The 22095-nt window shown below is 34.8% G+C and overlaps 1 protein-coding gene across 1 annotated transcript in view; it reads left to right on the top strand.

The window, feature by feature from the left end:
* The window catches only part of LOC145692677 (uncharacterized), a 1521027-nt gene that overhangs the window by 1200450 nt on the left and 298482 nt on the right, over positions 1-22095 (top strand). The window contains exons 346-350 of the mRNA XM_081768059.1: positions 942-989; positions 6115-6183; positions 11665-11745; positions 16995-17066; positions 19678-19743. Coding sequence (XP_081624185.1) covers positions 942-989; positions 6115-6183; positions 11665-11745; positions 16995-17066; positions 19678-19743 — 336 coding nt within the window. The remainder of the gene's footprint in view (positions 1-941; positions 990-6114; positions 6184-11664; positions 11746-16994; positions 17067-19677; positions 19744-22095) is intronic.

Raw genomic sequence — 22095 nt, 5'->3', positions numbered from 1 at the left:
CCGATATCCCTTGTCTACAAAGTTTTCTCGTTTCGCGAGGAGTATAAGAATTATTTATTGTCGTTAAACAACATGATGTTGTTAATAGACAACGTCAAAATTTAAGTTTGCGTACATGTAATATTTACAATTTTAATTAATCAATATAATACTTTATATTTTACCTAGTACTACTTTTCTATTCTAATCCTGAAATTTCTTCCTGAAATTCTGAAATACTATATATACACTTTTCTAAACGCCACTTTTTACAAAAGCATTTAAAATTTTTAATCTCCATTTCTCTCACTCTAAGTAGCAATAGGTTATACAATTTCATCCCTATATATTTACAATTATTTTGAGTTTTGCACAGCCGCACACGGGGAATATTTATTTCATTTTTGCGCCTTGCATTGTGTGAGTGAACACTACTTCGAGTAACATAATTTGTACAGTTTTCTTTGATATACATAAGGCACGATAATATGTACAAGGACGGGATGGTCCTCATTTCAAAATCTTTGAAAAAATGTCTGTAAGATTCTCTCTCTGGAATTCCTGTTATCGTTCTTATCGCTCTTTTTTGCCGCTTAAATACTGTTTGTGCCCCGGAAGAATTACCCCATAATAGTATACCATACGACAGATGAGAGTGAAAGAAAACATAATATGCAGTGATTAATAGACTTTTACTTACAGATATTTTTAATTTACGTAACACATATACTGCCCTTGACAATTTTTTTACAAAGTTGCATAGTATGCACATTCCAGTTTAATTTCGTATCTAAGTATATCCCTAATATATTAACTGAGCATTCTTTTGTATCAGTTGTGAAGCTGCTGCGATGAAAGTATAACTTCTCTGCTTTATTATGATTCAAATTTTGTTTAACTATTTACAGCATTTAATAAATTATACAGATTAATTATTTTAATTACTTGTTTTTCCTCACCAGTTTATGGGTCAACTCGGCCAGCGCTGGATATTACGAAGTTACTTTCAGGTTTGTAAAATATTATTATATAATTGTCTTTGGTATGTAGCATTGATTTTCATATATTTGTTATTTAATACTCTAACATGATAAACAATTATGATTCAAAAGTAATTGAACTATGAGTTTAAAATATAATAATAACAGGAAACCGTGAAAATATTTACGAATATTGTTGCTTGAGATATTTCTCAGGAATCTTGGGAATCGTTTGCCAGAATTAGAGGGTATCACCAAGTGACACCACAAGCGCTGTAGTTGAAAACAAATCAATGACGAAGGAAAACATGTCCTCCACTAGTATTACAGAACAAGAAGAAGTTGCCTCAGTAGGCGTGAATGTTGCAACAAAATTGTATAACAATTACTGCGATTTCTTTCAACAGCAACTTCTTAGTATTTCTTTATCAGAAAACATAACAGTGAAATTATTGGCTAGCAGAGCAATTTCTAGACCTTTTCCAGACACAAATGTGAATAGAAATGTAACCGAGTTCATGGTTGTATTTGAAAAAGATGAACGCTATCATTGGTTGAGACAGGAAAGGCCAAAGAGCCGTACATCACACATGTGCATCAAGATGCTCCGCGAATTCTTCCTGAACTTACTGGCATCAAGAGATCTGTGGCCCCTTCGCTCACCCGATGTGATCCACCAAATTTCTATTGACAGGATCATCAGAAGAGTGCAGTGTACCCTAGGACAGTAGCTCTCAACCGATGTGTTGCGACACACTGGCGTGTGTCTGGAAATTTTAGAATTTAAAAGTCCTGAAGAATTTAATAATAATTAGTTAAAATCGAGACAGACTGTACCAGTGAACACCTCCAGTGGTAGCAATAATGCTCAGTGCTATATAGAGTCATTATAAAAACTAATTGGTTTCACTATTATATTATATTATTATTATTATTATTATTATTATTATTATTATTATTATTATTATTATTATTATTATTATTATTATTATTATTATTATTATTATTATTATTATTATTGTTATTAATGTCAAACAAGTGTATTACAATGTAATGGAAGTTCAGAAAAGTGTGCCGTCAGTCAAAATAAGGTTGAGAACCACTCCCCTAGGGCACTCCAAAATTATCGAACAGTCAGCTTGTGTCTTGAAGTTAATAGAAGCCAGTTTCAACATTTTGTGATAATAATGTAAAATCTTTGTAATTACAATGTATGTAGAATGTATTGTATTTCACGTAAATTGAAGGTGTTTACTGCATACATACTGCATACATTCTTTGAATTCCAATCTGTGCTTAAGTAATTCCAATTTAGAGTTCAAGTGCATTTGAATCTCACAGTTTGAAGAATACAGAAACAAATATGACGGTAGGGGCGCGGTGGCTCAGTGGTAGAGCGTTCACCTCCGGTGCTTGGGGTCCCTGGTTCAATCCCAGCTCGCGCCGTGTGGACTTTACGGTGGACAAACACCGTGCTCGTAGGTTTTCTCGAGGTTCTCCCGTTTCCTCCCACTTTCTTCATTATACCATTTCATTCATTTCTCATCATCACCGTCTCCTTTAGCCTAACCGACATAATCGTGGGACGTAAAACTCAAAGATTTCATTTCATTTCATTTCAAATATAACGGTCTAATTTTGATTGAAACGAAGATGTTAATATTTTTGCAACCTGAAAGTAATATAAAATACACATAATCAATACAATTTTTATTAAAGCATGATCATTCTGATATTAGTGGGATCAATCACAAATCTCAGGCTATTAGCTGAAACTTGTGTTCTACAAAGTGTGGTTGTTTCTTCTTCACTTTTAAATCTCACCTGCAGGCAAGCTAAAGAAACGGTAAATGTTTTGCGTGAGTTTTTGTTATGTGAATACATCTGTTTATTTATAGGTAGATAGCAAACAATGTAATAGAGTTTGATAAATGAGGTGTTGATGCATTACTTATAATCTCAGTAGGAGAGTCACGAGGTAGGGTATGTTAGTGTCACTTCAAAATTTCTAATGGTTCACAACGAACGCTATATTATTTAACATTTATATTACTAACTTCAACTATTCTGGATAGGTAGTTACATATTTGTCCTAAGTTCGTCAAAATAGGATTATTGAACTGCTTAAGACGTAATTTACTCCATGAATGTTCAATAATAACTCTCAGAATAAAATAGATTTAAACTTATGTATTTTCAAATACTTTTCAACATTTACCTTGTATTTTCACATTTATATATATATATATATATATATATATATATATATATATATATATATATATATATATATATATATATATATATATATATATATATATATATATATATATAAAATTGAATTTACATCTATTAATAATGGTCTCCTTACGTATTATATCTTAACTGCCTTAAAAAGATCTGCCTGGCCACAAAGCTTAGCAACGTAAATGTACAGGTCTGGCCATAAAAGAAAATAATATCTTCGGTGCTGGACCATCGTCCATAACAACATTTAAATATACAAGGGCTAGTCAAGAAAGACTTGGACTGATTTTTTTCTAGGCAATTTATTATTACTCAGCAACAGGCACATGATCCTTTTCAAAGTAGTCCCCGCCCATTTGAATACACTTTTTCATTCGAGTCTTCCAGTCCTCAAACACGTGTCGCAGGCCATTCTTTGAGAGGTCCTTCAAAACCACCTCCGATGCCTTCAGAACCTCGGAATTATCGGAGAAGCGGCGTCCACGCAGTCTGGATTTTAGGGCAGGGAATAGAAAAAAGTCGACGGTGCGGTAGGCGTCTCCGCCATCCTCAAACCTTTGCAACAGCTCCCTGCAAGTCTCCACTCGAACGGCCTTCTGCTCTGGTGTCAAGAGTCGCGGAATCCAACGCGCACACACTCGGCTCATGTGGAGGTGGTCATGCAAAATTTTGAAGGCACTGCCATGAGATATGCGTAGTGCGGCTGCCAGATCGTCGATACTGATGCGGCGATCTTCTCTAACAATGACTGCTGCCTCTAACAATGACTGCTGTTAATGTTCACCTCAGTAACAGCTGACGCTGATACACCTGGTCCACCAGCTTTCGCGATTGTCATTCGGCCCTCTTTAAACTCTTTGAACCACCAGAACACGGTACTTCGTGGCAGAGCGTCATCTTTGTAGGCTGCTCTCAACATTCCTAGAGTTTCTGTTGCACTTTTCCCCAGGCGATAGCAGAACCGTATAGCTGCAAATTGTTCATCTCGTAATGACTCCATTTCTTCTACAGGCGACTTCTAGAGGCGGCGCAGAACATCACCTGCAATAAAAAGTCGTGGTTACCAAACATGCAATGATTCCTTAACAACATTTTATATATATGCACAGCAAGACCCACCCTACTTGTATGCCAAACTATGAAGCTCCAGCGTTAACAGAACTGCCGGGAAAAAAAATCAGTCCAAGTCTTTCTTGACTTGCCCTCGTACAGATTATCGTTACAATTATTAAGACGCAAATTCCATTCATTCATTTTTACGAAGCTCTTCAGCTTTTATGTAGAATTTACGTTTTAATAATATAGTATTCAGGGTTTACCATTTTGAATTTTGATGTGACTCCAATATACCGAAAGACAATCCGTCTCTTTGCTAAAACTCTCTGAATATAGGACCAAACAAACAATAATATTAAATGTGTACATGTAAGAAACGTTACCTCTGCTTTGCAACATTGAGTTAAAAGTGAAGCTCCAAAAACCGAATTTTATTTTTTTTTAAATAATTAAAATTTCATCTTTTTTTATTTAGCATACCAACATATCAGAAACGACATCTTCTTTAAATTTAAATTGATTCTATTATGCATGGCGGTTTCATTACGTGGAATAATAAGCTACTTGGGTATATACCAGTAAAAAGGTACTCATAAAAAGACTTCATTTGTCAACTTAATGTGCGAATTGCTATTAAATATCACATTTTATACGGTAGATAAATATTTGAGCTCATTTTGCAACTTCGAAAACAATACTACAATAAACTTCCTACTATGTGTATTAGATCGTAAAGATAAGTACAAGCATACACATATGTACAGTATCTGAAAGAGTAATTAAGTCCATATATTATTATTATTGTATACAGAATGTTTCAAAACATCACCTACAACGTTTGAAAGGTGATTTCTGACACCAAGATAAGACAGAAAGTATAGACCAACCTTGGTGCACAAATGCTTCCTTTCGCAGTTATAGACTGCCGAAAGCATGGAAAAAATAAACTTTAAAGGTCCATAGTTTCAAAACTATGGGATTTACCGTAGTCGGATCAAGACTTTACTTGGAAACTAGTATGTGTTCTATCCAAAAATCCATGTTCCAGAATCCTAAGGTATTCATACAACTATTTTTATAGAGATAGTTTGGCTATGAGCATATAATTTGAAGTACTCAGTAACTATCCCTATAAAAATTGTTACGAAAGTACCGCAGAATTCTAAGACATGGATATTTGGACAAGATACATGCTAGTTCCTAAGTGAAGTCTTGACCCGATTACGGTAGGTCCCATAGTTTTGGAGCTATGAACCTTTAAAGTTCATTTTTTTAATGTTTTTGTCACCCTATAACTCCGAAAGGGAGTATTTGTGCACTCAGGTTGGTCTGCACTTTTGGCCTTATCTTGGTGTCAGAAATCACATCTCAAATGTCGTCGGTATTGTTTTGAGACACCATGTAGATTGGGAAATGGTTTGGCCTATATATTTTTCATAAGTTGTTAAAACAAGAGCATTGTATTTGTTCTAAATGTTGTACCTGTTGTAAATATTGACGAGTTTTATACAGGTAGAATTATTAATATAAATCTGATCTAATCGACGTACAAGTGATATAAATGAATAAATAAATCATTTCATTTAAAAACAATAAATATTTCTGAGTACGTAGACTTGAGGCAATATAATAAAATTTATGTAGTATGATTTATTGATACCTCTGTTTCCCTATATCTAACCTCATTGAAAATTCCACTTTTTTAACTTACGGTTTAGTCAATTAACCGCCAGTTTTGAAAACAATTTATCGCCATTTTGATCATTTACTTGTTCAAATTTAAGAGATATTAATTTACATGTAAGTAATATGCATTCAACGTATTAAGCATCATTTTTTTTCTTTTTCATAGGACTTAACGCCCCAGAACAAACGCTGGATCTGCTCACATACACTGTTTTGGCTACAAAGACAATACCAGGTATTAAACATTTTACTAATTGGAATTCGTGAGTATTTTATTATGAGCAGTCAAACTTTGGGTTATTTGTATTAATGACATTCTGTAGTATCAGGTAATCTGAAAAGTAGTGAGACTTTTGCGCACGAGATGGTGTTAATGTCTCAAATCTTAGGGTATATGAGTCGTAGTGGGTCAGGTCTAACGTCTTTTCAAAGCTAATAGTTGAAACTAGTAGATCTGCAAAAAAAGTGTTTGAATTCTTTTAATCAGACGTAATACAGAGAGTGTTCATAAAGTAATGATACTGGCTGCCGCTCGGAATTCCAGTCACCTGCAGCGCGATCCCCGGTGGAGAAATTTGTGCTAGGGTGTCTAAACTAAGCAACGCACCAAGTGGCAGTCACGTCCAAGCTCTGATCCAGTAAGGATCATGCGTGGAGCAAAAGCTGTGTTTGAGTTTTTGTCATGGCAGAATACGTGAGAAATGGAGCATTCGCTGAAGTAGCTCTACGTAATTAAATTTAGCTTTCATGTGGGGAAAACCGCTTTCGAGACGCTTGCCTTAGTCAAGGAGACTTACAAAAACGACGCCCTGTTAAAGGCTTAGGTTTTCCGATGTTTCAGTGAGTTCAAGAACGGATGGGAGACCGTTGAAGGCATGGAATGATCTGGACACACAACGATCGGAGACCAGGTAATTTTTCAGTTTGGCTACATTTTTGTGCAAACCACTCGTTGAAAGGCGTCCAAAATATGGATTGAGCCTAAAATATTTACTCCATCAAATTTGTATCTGCAAATCCATACTGAAACGTAAACAACTCCAGCCATTTTTGAAAAGACTGATCACGAGTGATGAAAAATGAATAAGGTACGACAACACTGTGCGAAAAATATCGCGTTTGAAGCGAGATCTTTCACATTCTGTGTCAAAGTCTACACTGACGCCCAGGAATTATATGTTGTGAGTTTGGTGGGATTTGAAGGAAATGGTGCATTACGAGCTGCTATTGCAGGGCAGAACGATAAGTTCTGACCTGTACTATAGGCAATTATTGTAAGTGTGCCTGGCAATTCAAAAGGAATGGCCAGAAATGGTAAATGAAAAGGATATCATACATCATGGTTACAACTTAGGATCGCATTCACATTTAACTACCCGTCAGAATATGCGAGAACTCGGTTGGGAGATTTTAATGCACTCACCGTATAACATGGACCTGGCATAGTCAAACAATCATTTGTCCCAGTGTCTGGAGAACTCCCTAAACAGTGTTAATTTAGTTTCAAAAGAAACCTATGAAATACACGTGTCGTAAGTTTTTTCACCAGAAACCATAGATGTTCTATAGTGATGAAATAGTGTTGCCGGAGATATGGCATAAAGTCATTCTACAAAATAGTGTATATGAGGTTTTATAATTTTATTTTCAATTCCAAATAAAGGTATTCTCAGTTTTAATCTTCAAAGACTTAATACTTTCTAGAGAAAAACTATTTTCCTGCAAACACCTACATTGCGGTTACGTATGTATATAATGTCTTAATATATTTCGAGAAACAGCAATTCACTTCATCTATCAAATGTCGAACGAGAAAAATCATCAATGAATAACTCTAGGGTTACCAGATTTTGTAAACGAAAAGCCGGGACATCAATCTCAGGCTTTGTATAAGATCTCGGTTCCTACTTATTTGGACAGAATAAATTAATTACCTGTCTTTTATCCCTTATTCCAAATTCCGATTTTTTTGTGTTCAACAGGCCCTAAATATTACGCCAATTACGACACACTCTCCCACTTTGATTGAAGAGATGCTTTTTTTCTTTGTTGCGTCATCATTTAAGTCAAAAATATTACCTTCCGTTTTTAGGTGAGACATACTAATTCTTGCGGGTTGAATGCTTATCAATCTGAAGAACGAAAACCGGGACAAACAGGCGTCCCGAAAGCCATTTTCAGGACAGTTAATTCCTTCGTTGAAAACCGGGACGCCTGTCAACCCTAAATAATTCACATCACAATAGTCTAAACGACGTTTGATCAAAAATACGTTGAACAATTTTATTAGAAACAAAGTCTTAAGCTTATATGGAATTTGATTTAATCTCCTTCAAAGTACTGTCCTAGACTAACAATGCGCTTATCCCAACGTTGAATCCATGACTGGAAGCATTTCTAGAAGGCTTCTTTTGGAAGGGCGTCCAGGTGCTCTGTCGTGACCCTCTCAGTGTCAGGAATGGTATCGAAACGTTTTCATTTAAAACCCTTTGGACCGTAGTGTCCAAACAATTTTAATTTTTGGGAAGAGCCAGAAGCTATATCTGGAAAACACCACGAATGTGGACAGACTGGAATACTTTTCGGCAAAAAGATTCGCGGATCAAGAGCAAAGTGTAGCATGGCACGTTTTCATGGTGAAGAAGAAAGCCATTTGCCCATTTAATCGGGGTTAAAATGCTTTCAACGGACTCATGCGAGATGTTTAGTTCTTCGGAAAGCTCTCGAATAGTCATTTGTCTCTTTGAACGAGTCACTTATGCCACTTTTTGCACGTTTTCAACCGACTCTTTACTGCTTTTGAATCACTCATACCACTTGTAAACGGCCTTAAATGTCACCGCTTCATCGCCATATACCCATGTTGATATTTCGTGAGCTTCTTTGACACATTTTTGCAGTTTAGAACAAAACTCAATGTTGGCGCAAGACAGACCTCTTAACACGTCCTCACTCTTCTACCTCTGGAAGCCAACTAATATGTCACAACTCGTTCAAACTCGACACTTACTGTACCAAAGGTTTAGGCTACCGGGCTTACTTGTTGAATTGGATATAACATCGACAGATGGCACTGTGCAGCTACATTCACCATAATCTTTGATCACACCTTCTATGTTCTCTTCTGATTATAAGTTGAGTCTTCAGGCAATTTAAAGAACATGGTCAACTATTATTCTCATAAAAAAAACACTTCAATACCATGGAACTGTTTTTCAAATAACAACTCAAGAAGTTATATATTACTTCAGTATTGGAGATAAACAATAACATTACTTTATATACTGTATTTACACTGTAAAAGTGTAAGAATATGACTGAATTGTGATTGAGATTGTGGTAATATGAATTGTTATTGAATCTTAGCCAAATGCAATTATTGATGCTATGTAAAGCCTCTGAGCAAAACCGAAAAAGGAACAGTGCTCCAATCTACAGTAAAATAAGATTAACGCCAGGATGACTCAAAATTTTGGATAAAGTTATTAATATCAAAATCTCAATCTTTGTCTAGGTTGCCATATCCAGATTTATATTGTATCGTTTCTCCACGTAACAGAAAAAGATATCTGTTGTTTCTCGGAAAATAACAAGAATATATATATACATATATATATATATATATATATATATATATATATATATATACAGGGTGTACAGGGTGGTAGGTAACTCCACCGAAAAACTTTGGGAAATGATTCCTTATATGAAATGAAAGGGAAAAGTTCTAATAAACATGGGTCGAAAAACTTCTCCTTTCAGAGTTATGAACCACAGAAAATTCACGTTTCGAAACGCCCTGTCTTAGAAACTACAGGACCGATCCATGCGGTTTAAGGAATTACAAAGGAACTAGTATGCGCCCTATCTAAATATATATGTTCTACCGTGGTCCGTTATCGGCGAAATGAACTGTAAAAAGGAAGTTAAGGTACAGGGATACTCCTTTAGGTACTAATGGCGCGTTCGTTTCGCCGATAACGAAGGATGGTAAAACATGAATATTTAGGTAGATCGCATACTAGTTCCTGTGTAATTCCTTAAAACGCTTGGGATAGGTCCTATAGTTTCTGAGGCAGGGCGTTTCGAAACGTGATTTTCGAATTTTCGGCGGTTCATAACTCTGAAAGGAGATGTTTTTCGACCCATGTTTATTAGAACTTTTTTTCTTTCATTTCATACAAGGAATCACCTCCCAAAATTTGTCGGTGGAGTTACCTACAACCCTGTATATATATATATATATATATATATATATATATATAGTATGGCGCTAAATTCGTTGTACAAAAGCAGAGGAGAGATTCCTGAGAGTAAAACAAACAAGAAAGTTCCAATAAACATAGGCCGAAAACCCCATCGTTTACGTGTTATAGGCTGCCGAAATCATGAAAGAATGAATTTTAAAGGTTCATAGCTTCAAAACAGTTCACAATTTTCGTACAAAATATTATCGGAATGGTGATTTAACTTCATCAACTGTGAAGAGATTAATCTAAGAAATTAGGGAAACTAAATCAATTTGTGATTTTAAACACTCTGGTCGTTCTGCAACAACTTATTTAACACAAAAAATCGAACCAGTTTCTTCTAGTGCTGCTGACAGTCCAGGAACATCAATTCAACACCGTGGTCAAGAATTGGACATTTCGAGAAGTTCTCTACAGCGCGATCTGAATTATTTGCCCAGGTCATCGATTTAACGCCGTTGGATTTTTCTTTGGCTTTTTTGAAGTCTAAGGTCAAAGCCAACAAGCCGATGATCACCCACGCTTTGAAGGAGGAAATTGAACGCTGTATCAACGAAATTCAGCTATACTTATGCAAAACGGTGATGGAAAATTTCAACAAAAGAGTGCATATGTGCCAGTAAAGCCATGGAGACCATTTACTGTATACTATTTCATATGAATCTATAAAAAAAAATTACAATTTTTATTTATAAACCTGTGTTTTCTATAAAAATTATTTCTTGCGTGAATTTTGGGACATCCAGTATATATATATATCCAGTGACGTTGCAAATAAAGAGTCATAGATTAGTTCTATCAACCCATCAAATAGCTATATCGATTCTTTCCACATGGCAGCTAAAGTCAATATTGATTGACACTAGCATCACTTATCAGTATAGCAATCGATTCAACTCCTTGTTGTATTCGTAGAGTAATGTTAATGACTTTAAGTTAATCTGTGACGTTGCCACATTGTGAGAATTTGATTCCTCATAGCGGCTGAAGAAGGCCACGGAGGGCATACAATCATATAATATTTTATCTTTATTTTGGTCTGTAGAATAGTGCTCTGTGGTCCGTGGACACCTTTTTTAGAACACCCGATATATATATATATATCCCCTTATTATATGTATAATTCAATGTTTAATGACTCCAAATATGCATTTATAGGTATCATAGTATAATTATATTTAATATGATAAAGTTACAAGTATGCCTCAATAATACTTGTAATCAGCGCCATTAACTAATCCGTTTCATAATCACTGACCCGAAGAATGTACATAAAAGGATTACTTCGTTTCAAGTTCACAATGTAACTACTTAAAATATATTATTCATGACAACAAATCAACTTAAAGTGTCTCATTTGTTCAAAATGATTTTAAAAACAGCTAGTAAATAACTTTCCGAGATTAATATATGTCGCTATTAATTATTATGGTTAATTTTTGAGTATATGTATTTAACTATTAAAGGACTTGCAGATGCCCATACGGAGTTATTGGAGATGATTGATAACATTTGGGATGCCTCTGCACCGGAAACTGAAGGTATAGGTAAGTCTTTGCTTTCCTAAATTCAGTTTATTTTCAAATTTATAAAATATTATTAAATTTCTGTAACTTTCAGGGCACTTATTGATATTTTTTGTTTATTTCTTTTACCCTTCCTATTCTGTGTCACTCATATGTAATTTGTTCAGTGAATTGGCAAATTGTATTTTCTGGGATACAATCTCTCAAATAACAAACTTTGTGCTACTGTATCATCATCATAGGTATTCTGCCCTTACTGGCAGGTCACTTGCAGCAACTGAGAAGCTTCCATGCTCCACGGTCCTCCGCTAACCTCTTCGTCTTCACGTATGATCTTTCTGTTTTTATATTATCCATTAATTGTAATCTCCTTCGCCCCCTCCCTCTCTTTCCCGTCACCATACCCTCTAGGACGTCCCTCATGATACAATCTCTTCTTAGGCAATGTCCCAAACAGTTTCTCTTCCTCTTCTTAACAATATCTAAAAGTTTCCTTTTCTCCCCCGCTATTTCTAACACCCACTCATTCGTTTTCCGCTCGACCCAACTAATTCTTTCCATCCTTCTTCACACCCACATTTCGAATGCTTCCTGTCGTTTTTCATCACTTTTACGTAATGTTCACGTTTCCGCCCCATACAGTACAACACTCCACACGAAGCATTTTATGAGTCTTTTTCTCAATTCTTTATTCAAGGTCCCACAAAACAGACTTTTCTTTCTCCTAAAGGCTTCTTTCGCCATTCCTATCCTTGCTTTTATTTCACGTTCGCACTTCATGTTATCACTAAGAATACTATCCAGATATCGAAAACTATTCACTTGTTCTATTTGCTCCCCTCCCACTTTTATATTTGACACAGACCTCTTCGTTCCTATCACCATGGTCTTTGTCTTTCTAACATTTATTTTCATCCAATATTCTTCAAAGCCCATCCTCAGGTTTTCTAACATTTTATTGATTTACTTTTCAGATTCTGCAACAAGCGCCATATCGTCTGCAAATCTTATGCATCTAATCATTCTACCTCCTACCGAAATGCCGTCATTATCATGTAAACTCTTTTTCACTCTCTCTTCTACATAGACATTAAATAGTGTTGGCGAGAGGGAGCATCCTTGTCGAACTTCCCTTCCAATTGCACTCTCTTCCGTCAGTTTTTCCCCTACCCTAACACTTACTTGTTGGTTCATGTGTAAATTTCTTATTAGTCTTCTATCTTTCCATTCCAACCCTATCTTCTTTAGAACTCCCAACAACAATTCCCAATTCACGCGTTCAAAAGCCTTTTCTAGATCGATAAATACAACATACACCTCTTTCCCTTTTTCTATAATCCAGTTTTCTATAATCGCCCTTAATAATCCAATCTGGCAGAAGTAGATATTCAACTGAAAAATGTAGACAGAAGAAAAGTAGATAACGAAGTGTTGAATACTGAAAAGTTGAGAAACGAGGAAATAAGAAAACTTTTCGTTGAAACATTCGAAGAAAAATATTCAAACCAGAAAAGAATAGGCGTAGATAGTACCGCACAGTGGGAATACATTAAACTTTGCTTACAGCAGGCTGCAGAAGAAGCAGTAGGTTACCGCGAACACAAAACGGCTAAGAAACCATGGGTTACAGAGCAGATGTTGCAGAAAATGAGGGAGAGAAAGATGTGGAAACAGATTGATACAGAAGAGGAGAGAAAGATGTACAGAAAGTTGAATAATGAGTTACGGAGAGAAACGGACAGAGCGAGGGAAATTTTTTACAAAAGAAAATGGGAGGACATAGAAGAATTAGAAAGAGTTGGGAAATATGAGGAAATGTATAAGGAGGTGAAATCTGTAGAATTTCGGAGGAAACAAGGGTGTATTACGATAGCAATAGAAAATAAAAATCGGAAGGTAGTCAGCGAGAGAAATGAAGTCATAGGAAGATAGAAAGAATACGTTGAAGACTTATATGAGAATAGGGATAGACCGTGTAGCCTAAATGTTGAAGTGAAAAATGAAGTAGGCGAGGATGATAAAGGATTTAGTATTCTTCGGGATGAGTTTGTAAAGGCTACATCCGAGATTAGGAATGGAAAGACAACCGGGATAGACAATATACCAATCGAATTCATTAAAAATATAGGAGACAAAGGAAAGAAAGAATTGTTCCGACTGTACAATGAAATACATAAGACAGGGGAGTGGCCAAAAGACTTCCTGAAGACGATCATGATACCGGTGGCTAAGAAATTGAACCTAAAGAGATGTGAGGATTATAGAACTATTAGTCTCATATCTCATGCAGTTAAAATTTTGCTCCGAATACTGAACAGAAGGTTATATGGAAGAACAAATGAAGAAGTTGAGGAGGAGCAGTTCGGGTTCAGAAGAGGTAAGGGCACAAGAGATGCTACTGTATCGGGCAGTTCAAATGTTACATTATAGAGTGAAAAGCATTCCTTGCAATAACCATACTAAATGTAACACCCAAATCGAGCGAAGTACTTCAAGTAGTAGAGCGTTGTCTTCGCATTCGGGAGGTCGTGGGTTCGATTTCCGCTGCTGACCGTCCTGACTGGGGTTTTCCTCAGTCTTATCAGGCAAATGCTAGGATGGTATCTACTAAACAGGCCCTGGCCGATATCTTCCGAAAACCTTTCCGTTGTTATTGTCGCTGTTAGATATCCAGTATAAAATGGTCCCTGAGCTCTATCTGGTGATTATTAAATAAATAAATAAAGTCGTATCCAAATAATAAATTTTGTGTTGTTACGTTTAATTGTTCAATTATTTAAAAATTGTGTCTTACAGTTCAAACGAAGAAGCCTTCACTCCTAGATGATATTATCAGGGATGTCATTTCTGACTTCGCTTGGGGGGGGGGGAGGCAGGAGCACCACTGACATAACACTTTCACGTTTTCCAATAATATAGACTAGACAATCTATTGAAGTGTATGTATTCCTCAAACTCTTGGGGGCGGACCAGTTGCCCCCTCCTGCCCTTCTTAAATGATGCCCCTACATATTATCACTGAGTATTTCTAATATTTTCTTAGGGGCCGCGGTGGCTCAGTGGTAGAGCGTTCACCTCTGGTGCTTGGGGTCCCGGGTTCGATCCCAGCCCCCACCCAGTGAACTTTGTGGTGGACAACCACCGTGTGCGTGCATTTTCGCGGGGTTCTCCCGTTTCCTCCCACTTTCTTCATTCCACCATTTCATTCATTATTCATCATCACCGTCTCCTTTAGCCTAACCGGCATAACTGTGGAACGTAAAACTCAAAGATTTCATTTCATTTTTCTAATATTTTCTTTTCCAAAGATAACTTTTATCCTAGAGTCGATTATTTTTATTTCCTCAAATAAACATTAAAACTCGGTTTCCGGTTTATAAATAACTAAAGAATCATCCACATATCGATAGTATTTGAAGAATTTTCATCTTAACGGAATATAATATCTAATTTTCTTGTGAAAATGAAATGAAATCTTTTAAGTTTTACGTCCCACGGTTACGCCGGCTAGGCTAAAAAAGACAGTGATGATGAGAAATTAATGAAATGGTGGAATGAAGAAAGTGGGAGGAAACGGGAGAACCCCAAGAAAACTCTCACACACGGTCTTTATACACCACAAAGTTCACTTGGCCTGAGCTGGGATCGAACCAGAGACCCCATGCACCAGAAGTGAACGTTATACCACTGAGCCAACGCGGTATTTCTCTTGTGATTCAATTATAAATAGTAGAAACGATGAAACTCACTCATTAATAAGTCTTTGGTACATCGTATTCTATTATAATATATTGATAGGAAAAAGATTCAAAACACTACATAGGATAGTTTTCTCCAGAAATCATTTTCATTTAATGCACTTCTATACGTAAACATTTAGATAAATATTTAAGTTAACAGTAGTACAAACAATGTACTGTTTACATGTGTTTCCTTTATGGTTTTACGTTATAAATGACATAAGTCATTATATAAAATATGGATTGTAGTTTCTTTAAATAGAATTACAGTTTAGCTTAGATTATATATAAAAAAAAACAGCTCAGTCCCACAACAAGTCTGAAACAAAAAATTTGCACATCGCCGTCGAAGCCTAACACACTAACTACTTTCTTTTCAACGTTACCAGGTTTTATATTCTAATATAACAAACTTAAAGTCACTAAAAATTACTTAAAACTCAACAACATGCATTTCTGAAATATCTATGTTCACCTATCTTTTATTAGTCTTCCAAAAGTCCAGTGACTTTAAGCGATGCACTACTTGCCTTTTGTGCCATTAGTTATCCTTTAGTCTTTCAAAAATTATTAATATACTGTCAACCTTGGAAATTAGCTTTTATCTCTCATGTCCATATAGTACAGCAGTCAAACTTACTCTTTTATTACATTTTATTGATACTAATTACAAATACAGAAGATTGTGTACGGGATAATAGTTTGTTTTTTTAAAATCAAAGGATCCAATATATTTCAATCAAAATTTTCTTGTAGGCCTTATATCTGAAGAACTACATATAGTGTAGCCAAACCCAAACTATCACTTAACTCAGTATGATGTTTTTATTCTGTAAATAAAATAAAATAAAATAAATAAATAAAACAAAATAAATAAATAATATAGTTCAAAAATAGGAGTCGTTCAAAAATATTGTGGCCCTTGATCCAAAAACTAATTATTGGCCAAGATCATAATCTTTTGATGCATTTTTTTTGGATCATTCCTAAAATTCTTGGCTAAGATCGCAACCTTTTAATCCATTTTTTGGATCTCTCTCAAAAATTATTAATATATATTTTCAACTCTGGAAATTAGCTTCCATCTCTGATATCTATATAGTAGAGTAGCAGGGCCGTGCCGTGAAAAATCAGCGCCCAGGGCGAGAGTATACGACGACGCCCGCATACCTATATTCCAAGCAATTTTTCCTATCTTTTTTTTTCCTTTTTTCTCCCGAATTTTTCGACCCCTTACTTCGGCGCCCAGGGCCGTCGCCCCGCTCGTCCCCCACCCCCACCCTACGGCACGGCCACGTACAGTAGGCAAAGTTACTCTTTTATAACCTTTCTCTGATAGTAACCACAAATACAGGAGATTGTGTACGGATTATTAGTATTTTTTTTACATAAATATATCTTTTATAGCCTTGTTCCTTATCAAAATTGCGTCTATATACTCCAATATATTCACCTCCTCTACTATTTTCATTGAATATTCTTATTTTAGTCAATTCTTTTAATTTGGTACTATTTTTTTTATCTTTTCAGCTGCCTATAAACTCAAAACAAAATACATTAATCAAATTCTGGCCATTTGGAACAAAATCACGTTATCAACAGGTAAGAAATAAACAGCTAAAAGAAGTAACTTTCTTCTGATTTTTATTACAATACTACTGCATTATTTTCAATATATATTACCCTGTGTAATGATCAGAGTAAAAAATAGCATTCTCAAATAGCAGGCTTGCTCATCACTGCGTTCAGTACATTTATAATATGATCTGTATAGTCTCAGTGATTAGTTCTATAAAAAGACAACTTTTTTTTTTTTTTAACTAAGTGTTTAGATGTCTTGCAGAGTATAATATTACTACACGATTAATGCTTACTAATAATGTGTGTAACGTGCCTTGGTATAGCTTCGTCGTGGGCCCCTGGCCTTTAATTACCACGACAAGTATCTATAGAGGGATACAAGCCTTACAATGATAATTGTTAACAGAAGGAAAATAATTCAAGTTCCTTCTATCTCAAATATTAGATATATTTTCTATAATAATTCTTATCTATCGTAGCAACGCGTATTTCAGACTAGCAAAACAGAAACCTTTACCTTTATTTCCATAATCAAAGAGGTAATATTAGGATATAGAAACAAAAGCTGATATATATATATATATATATATATATATATATATATATATATATATATGAAATGAATAACTTTATAACAATAATGCATTCAATTAATATATATACTGTAAATTGATTTGAAGGAGAATAGTAATTTCTAAATTTGTGGATTGATATCCTAATATATATATATATATATATATATATATATATATATATATATATATATATATATATATATGTGTGTGTGTGTGTGTGTGTGTGTGTGTGTGTGTGTGTGTGTTTATACTCAAAAACGGTTCTTCCAGGAAGTCTCATTGAAAAGTTTAACACATCGGCAAAATATACCCTAATACAATGCAACAACATTAATTTTCTTCCAATAAATTTATATTTAAATATTCTTTTGATAAGGCTTTGTTAACTAATTTAAACAGATATATATATTTACTCCTCAATGGACGAACCCTGTAAATCATAGATAATAACAAATAAGTACAATTCAACTATGTACAAAACTAGTATATAATTATATTCACTTCCGATTTAATTCTTTTGTGCAGCACCATAGTAATATTTAACCCACACAATATCATAAATGAGAATAACACTTTACGGTAATTATGTAACAATGCTTTTGAAAATATATTTATATAAAATATATATTTCTTTCCCTTGAAGAAACTGTTAAACTAATTCCGATACTCGTAATATGTTATTACGTTATACGTAGTTGACTACAATAGAATAGATAGTGCCCACTTTCAAAGTAGTGATCGAATGGCTAAGCCATCCTCTGCAAGCACCTTCGTATATACGTGATTCACAACTTTCCGCCAGAGGCGCTGAAAAATACATCTTTATTTCAGGTTGCATAATCCTTAGGCAATATCTTCCAAGATTTTTTTTTAATGTGTGGATAAAATTTCCACACGTAACATGTGTGATCATTTAGAGTTAAGTAAGAAATATTCATTTTAGCAGATTTGTGGACGAGATAAATGAAAATTAAGGAGGCGTTGTTTTATTTTATTTTTTATCTTTATTTTTATTAAATTCTTCATATTCCTTATTACCCAATATGGATGAATAATTTGCTTAGAATTCGATGTATGCACTGGCAGTATCCAGTTAGCTCCTCCTAAAGGTTAGGTTTACAATTCTTGCCTCAACTCTTTCGAGTTTATCAATGTACGTGTGTATCAAGTTTTATCTTGTGTACTTTCTTTTCTCTCAGCTTCGCAGGACAAAAGACTTCTCACAAGTTACGGAAAAGTGTCATCTTCTCATTCATAACCTGGGAATTTTGATTCGTTCACGTACAGTCCGTGGAAAGTGCTTCATCCAACAAATAAACATGATTGTCCATATTGTCTTAGTCGAATCCAATGAACTATACGTACTTTTCGAGCGTTCTAAATTCAAAACGCATAATATGGGTCAAAAATGACTCAGTGGATATTTTATTCTACGCTTCCTCAATCACATTCTTTCTACAGCTTTCGTTCTTCATGACTGTTTCTATTCATGTGTTTACTCTTTAAAAATTATGAATTTATTGATATTTTCTTTTTATCGATTCATTGGTCATTGCTGGCCCACGATACATTCTAATGGCACAATTATTATTTTTACTATTTTTACTAGTATTGGTCTAAATTGTAATTGAACATGTAGGTGACGTAAAGTGTGTTTGGGATAAGCTATGGGCTATTTATAGGCATATTTTTCTTTCTTTCTTTCTTTCTTTTCTTTCATCCTAATAAATGCATCACGGTAGTGCACACAAGGAAAGTATTGTATCAAGGTTTTCTGTACGAAGCACCAATAATTACTTAATGTGAATTGGGGTCTCAAAGGGAGCCCACGGTATTTCTTATTTTCCTATGCTATATTATTTCTTTTTACAGTAATACACAACGGATAATGATTGTATTTACACATTAACTATATCATAATTTAATTAATATTATAGAATCAACATGATCATTTTTTTTTACTTAGTTAATTCTCACTCTCTCCCTTTGAAATAATATAAACTTTATTTAATATGTTGATGCTGATTTATTTTATTACTATTTATATTAAATTGCAGATATAACCGTAATAAGAACATTGCTACAGCAAGTAATAGACGAATTCAACTTGAAGCCTGTAATTGGTAAGTTAAACTTGAAGCCATTATGAAAGTTTGCTGACGAATTTAAATGCTCACCTATAACTAAAACTTTAAAAAGCAATAACTCCTCTTATTTAGGCCTAAAATGCCTCTTTCTTGTAAATTAAATTACGACTTAGCAAGGATACATGTTCGAAATGGGGGACTGCAGTGGCTCAGTAGTAGAGCGCTCACTTCTGTGCGTGGGATCCAAATTCGATCCTAGTTCGCACCAAGTCGTCATCGTGATGGATAAACACACCCTGCGTATGGGTTCTCCTGTTTTCTCTCACTTTCTTCATTCCACAATTTAATTCATTCTTATCGTCATTGTCTCCTTTCGCCAACACGACATAACCGTGGAGATTTTATTTCAGCTATATGTTCGAAGTGTATCCATACCACATGTGTGTATCCTCATATACTTGTCAACCTGATTCGTTTTTGCTATTAACACATGAGACTGGAAGAATGTTAATGAAAAAAATTGAAAATATTAGAAAAATATGTTTTCTTGAATTGCATGAAAATATTTTATAGTATTGGTTAAAAAGGAGTACTGAATGAAGACATGCGATAATAAAAATAAAAGTACCCCGCACAATCTTTATGGAAATTGGATTTCGGTGGAATTGCTTGAAACCATGATATGTTGTGGATATTACAATCCTGAAAAAATCTCAATGGAGACAACCGCCAATCGCTGACCGTTTGGCGACTACGAGGCCACTTTTTGAAAGCAACCGAAGATAATGATATTCTGGATTTCGGCGGAATTGATTGAAACCTTGATATGCCATAAATATCATGATCCTGAAAAAAGTCTCAATGAACACAACCGCCAATCGCTGACCGTTGTGCCACTATGAGGCCACTTTTTTTTCTTTTTAAACAGCCGAAGATAACGATATTCTTGATTTCGGTGGAAATGACTGAAGCCGTGAATATGTTTAGATATTCTCACCTTTTAAAAAAGTCACGAATAGACTCAAATATCCATCAGTGGCTGTTTGGTCACTGAGTGGCCATTTGTTTTACAACAGTCTAAGTATCGATATACTGGGATTTGAGTGTAATTGCTTGCATAGGTCTACACTATAGGTTGCTGATCTTCTTATCTTGAGGAAAAGTCGTAATGGGTGGTTGGTGTTGCACTCCATGGTCTTGGAGTTTTATTTCATCTTGGCCTTGGATTGGAGATGCGTGATATATATATATATATATATATATATATATATGAGAACCACTGCACGTCTTGTTTCGAATTAGTTGCTTTAGTTGAGTTTTTATCATCTTATTGCAGGGTCTTGATTACATTGAATCTGATGTTTGAGGCCGAAGTGCTTGATGGATGAATTCGTCTGCCCTCACATTAATAGCAATTACCTTGATGCCACGTCATGCTTCGTCATGAATGTGAGCCCCTTCATGTCATACCGCGGGAGTGATGAGTCCGCTACATCTTACATCGATTGTTGTCAATTTCTCTCGGAGTATATCGAACTAAAATACCATGTGTATCATGTAGCTGGCTAATATTAATTTCTTCTATCCTAAGCTGGAACAACTTCTATTCCATAATGAACGTTGTCTTGTGGCATTCTATTTCCAGCGTCAAGAATATGATCAAGCAGTAGAGTTGATAAGTACTTGATGTTATTTCCATCCCATGAATAACCTAGATACAACAAAACGCTAGCTACATGCCAACAAATACCCAAGGATGTGGACCCATGATTTGCACGTGCAATAATATCTTGAGATTGGTGGGTCATCATTGTTATGTTGAATATTGTATGTAATCCAAATGTAATATCTTTTCTGGCTTCGAAATTGAGAATAGATTTGTAAGCGAGTAAATCCAGATTTGTTGAAATCAATATCTACATCAAGCACTTCTGTTTTATCTATTTGATGCTTATGTTGTTTATATACAACCAGGCTAGTTTGATCTGATACGTTCCAAGAGTGATACTTTTGGATATATGTGAATAATGAGATATAAACATGAAAAGTTGTTATGTCGTTAGGTCTAACTACGGTAGAGATTATGACTTTAATATTAAGTACACTCATGTCCAAAATGATTGTCGCATATCTATAACTGTCTTCTTGTAAGAATATAATTTGATAATGATTTTGCAGGGTACTTTCAATATTGATACTATGTGTATAATCGAGAAATATATATTTGAGGTAAATTTCATAGGAAAAGAATTATAGATACGAAAATTATTGAGTAAAATAAAATGTTGCTAAATGGACAAGAAAATTTTATTTTCGTTTTATTGTTCTTATTTACTGTTCTTTTGACATTAAATTTGCCACATACATGTCTTTACCGATTATACACAT

The sequence above is a fragment of the Thermobia domestica genome, chromosome 8, assembly GCF_964235325.1.
Source record: "Thermobia domestica chromosome 8, izTheDome1.hap1.1, whole genome shotgun sequence".
In the NCBI taxonomy this organism is placed as follows: Eukaryota; Metazoa; Arthropoda; class Insecta; order Zygentoma; family Lepismatidae; genus Thermobia; species Thermobia domestica.
This window is presented reverse-complemented; position numbering and strand designations above follow the sequence as displayed.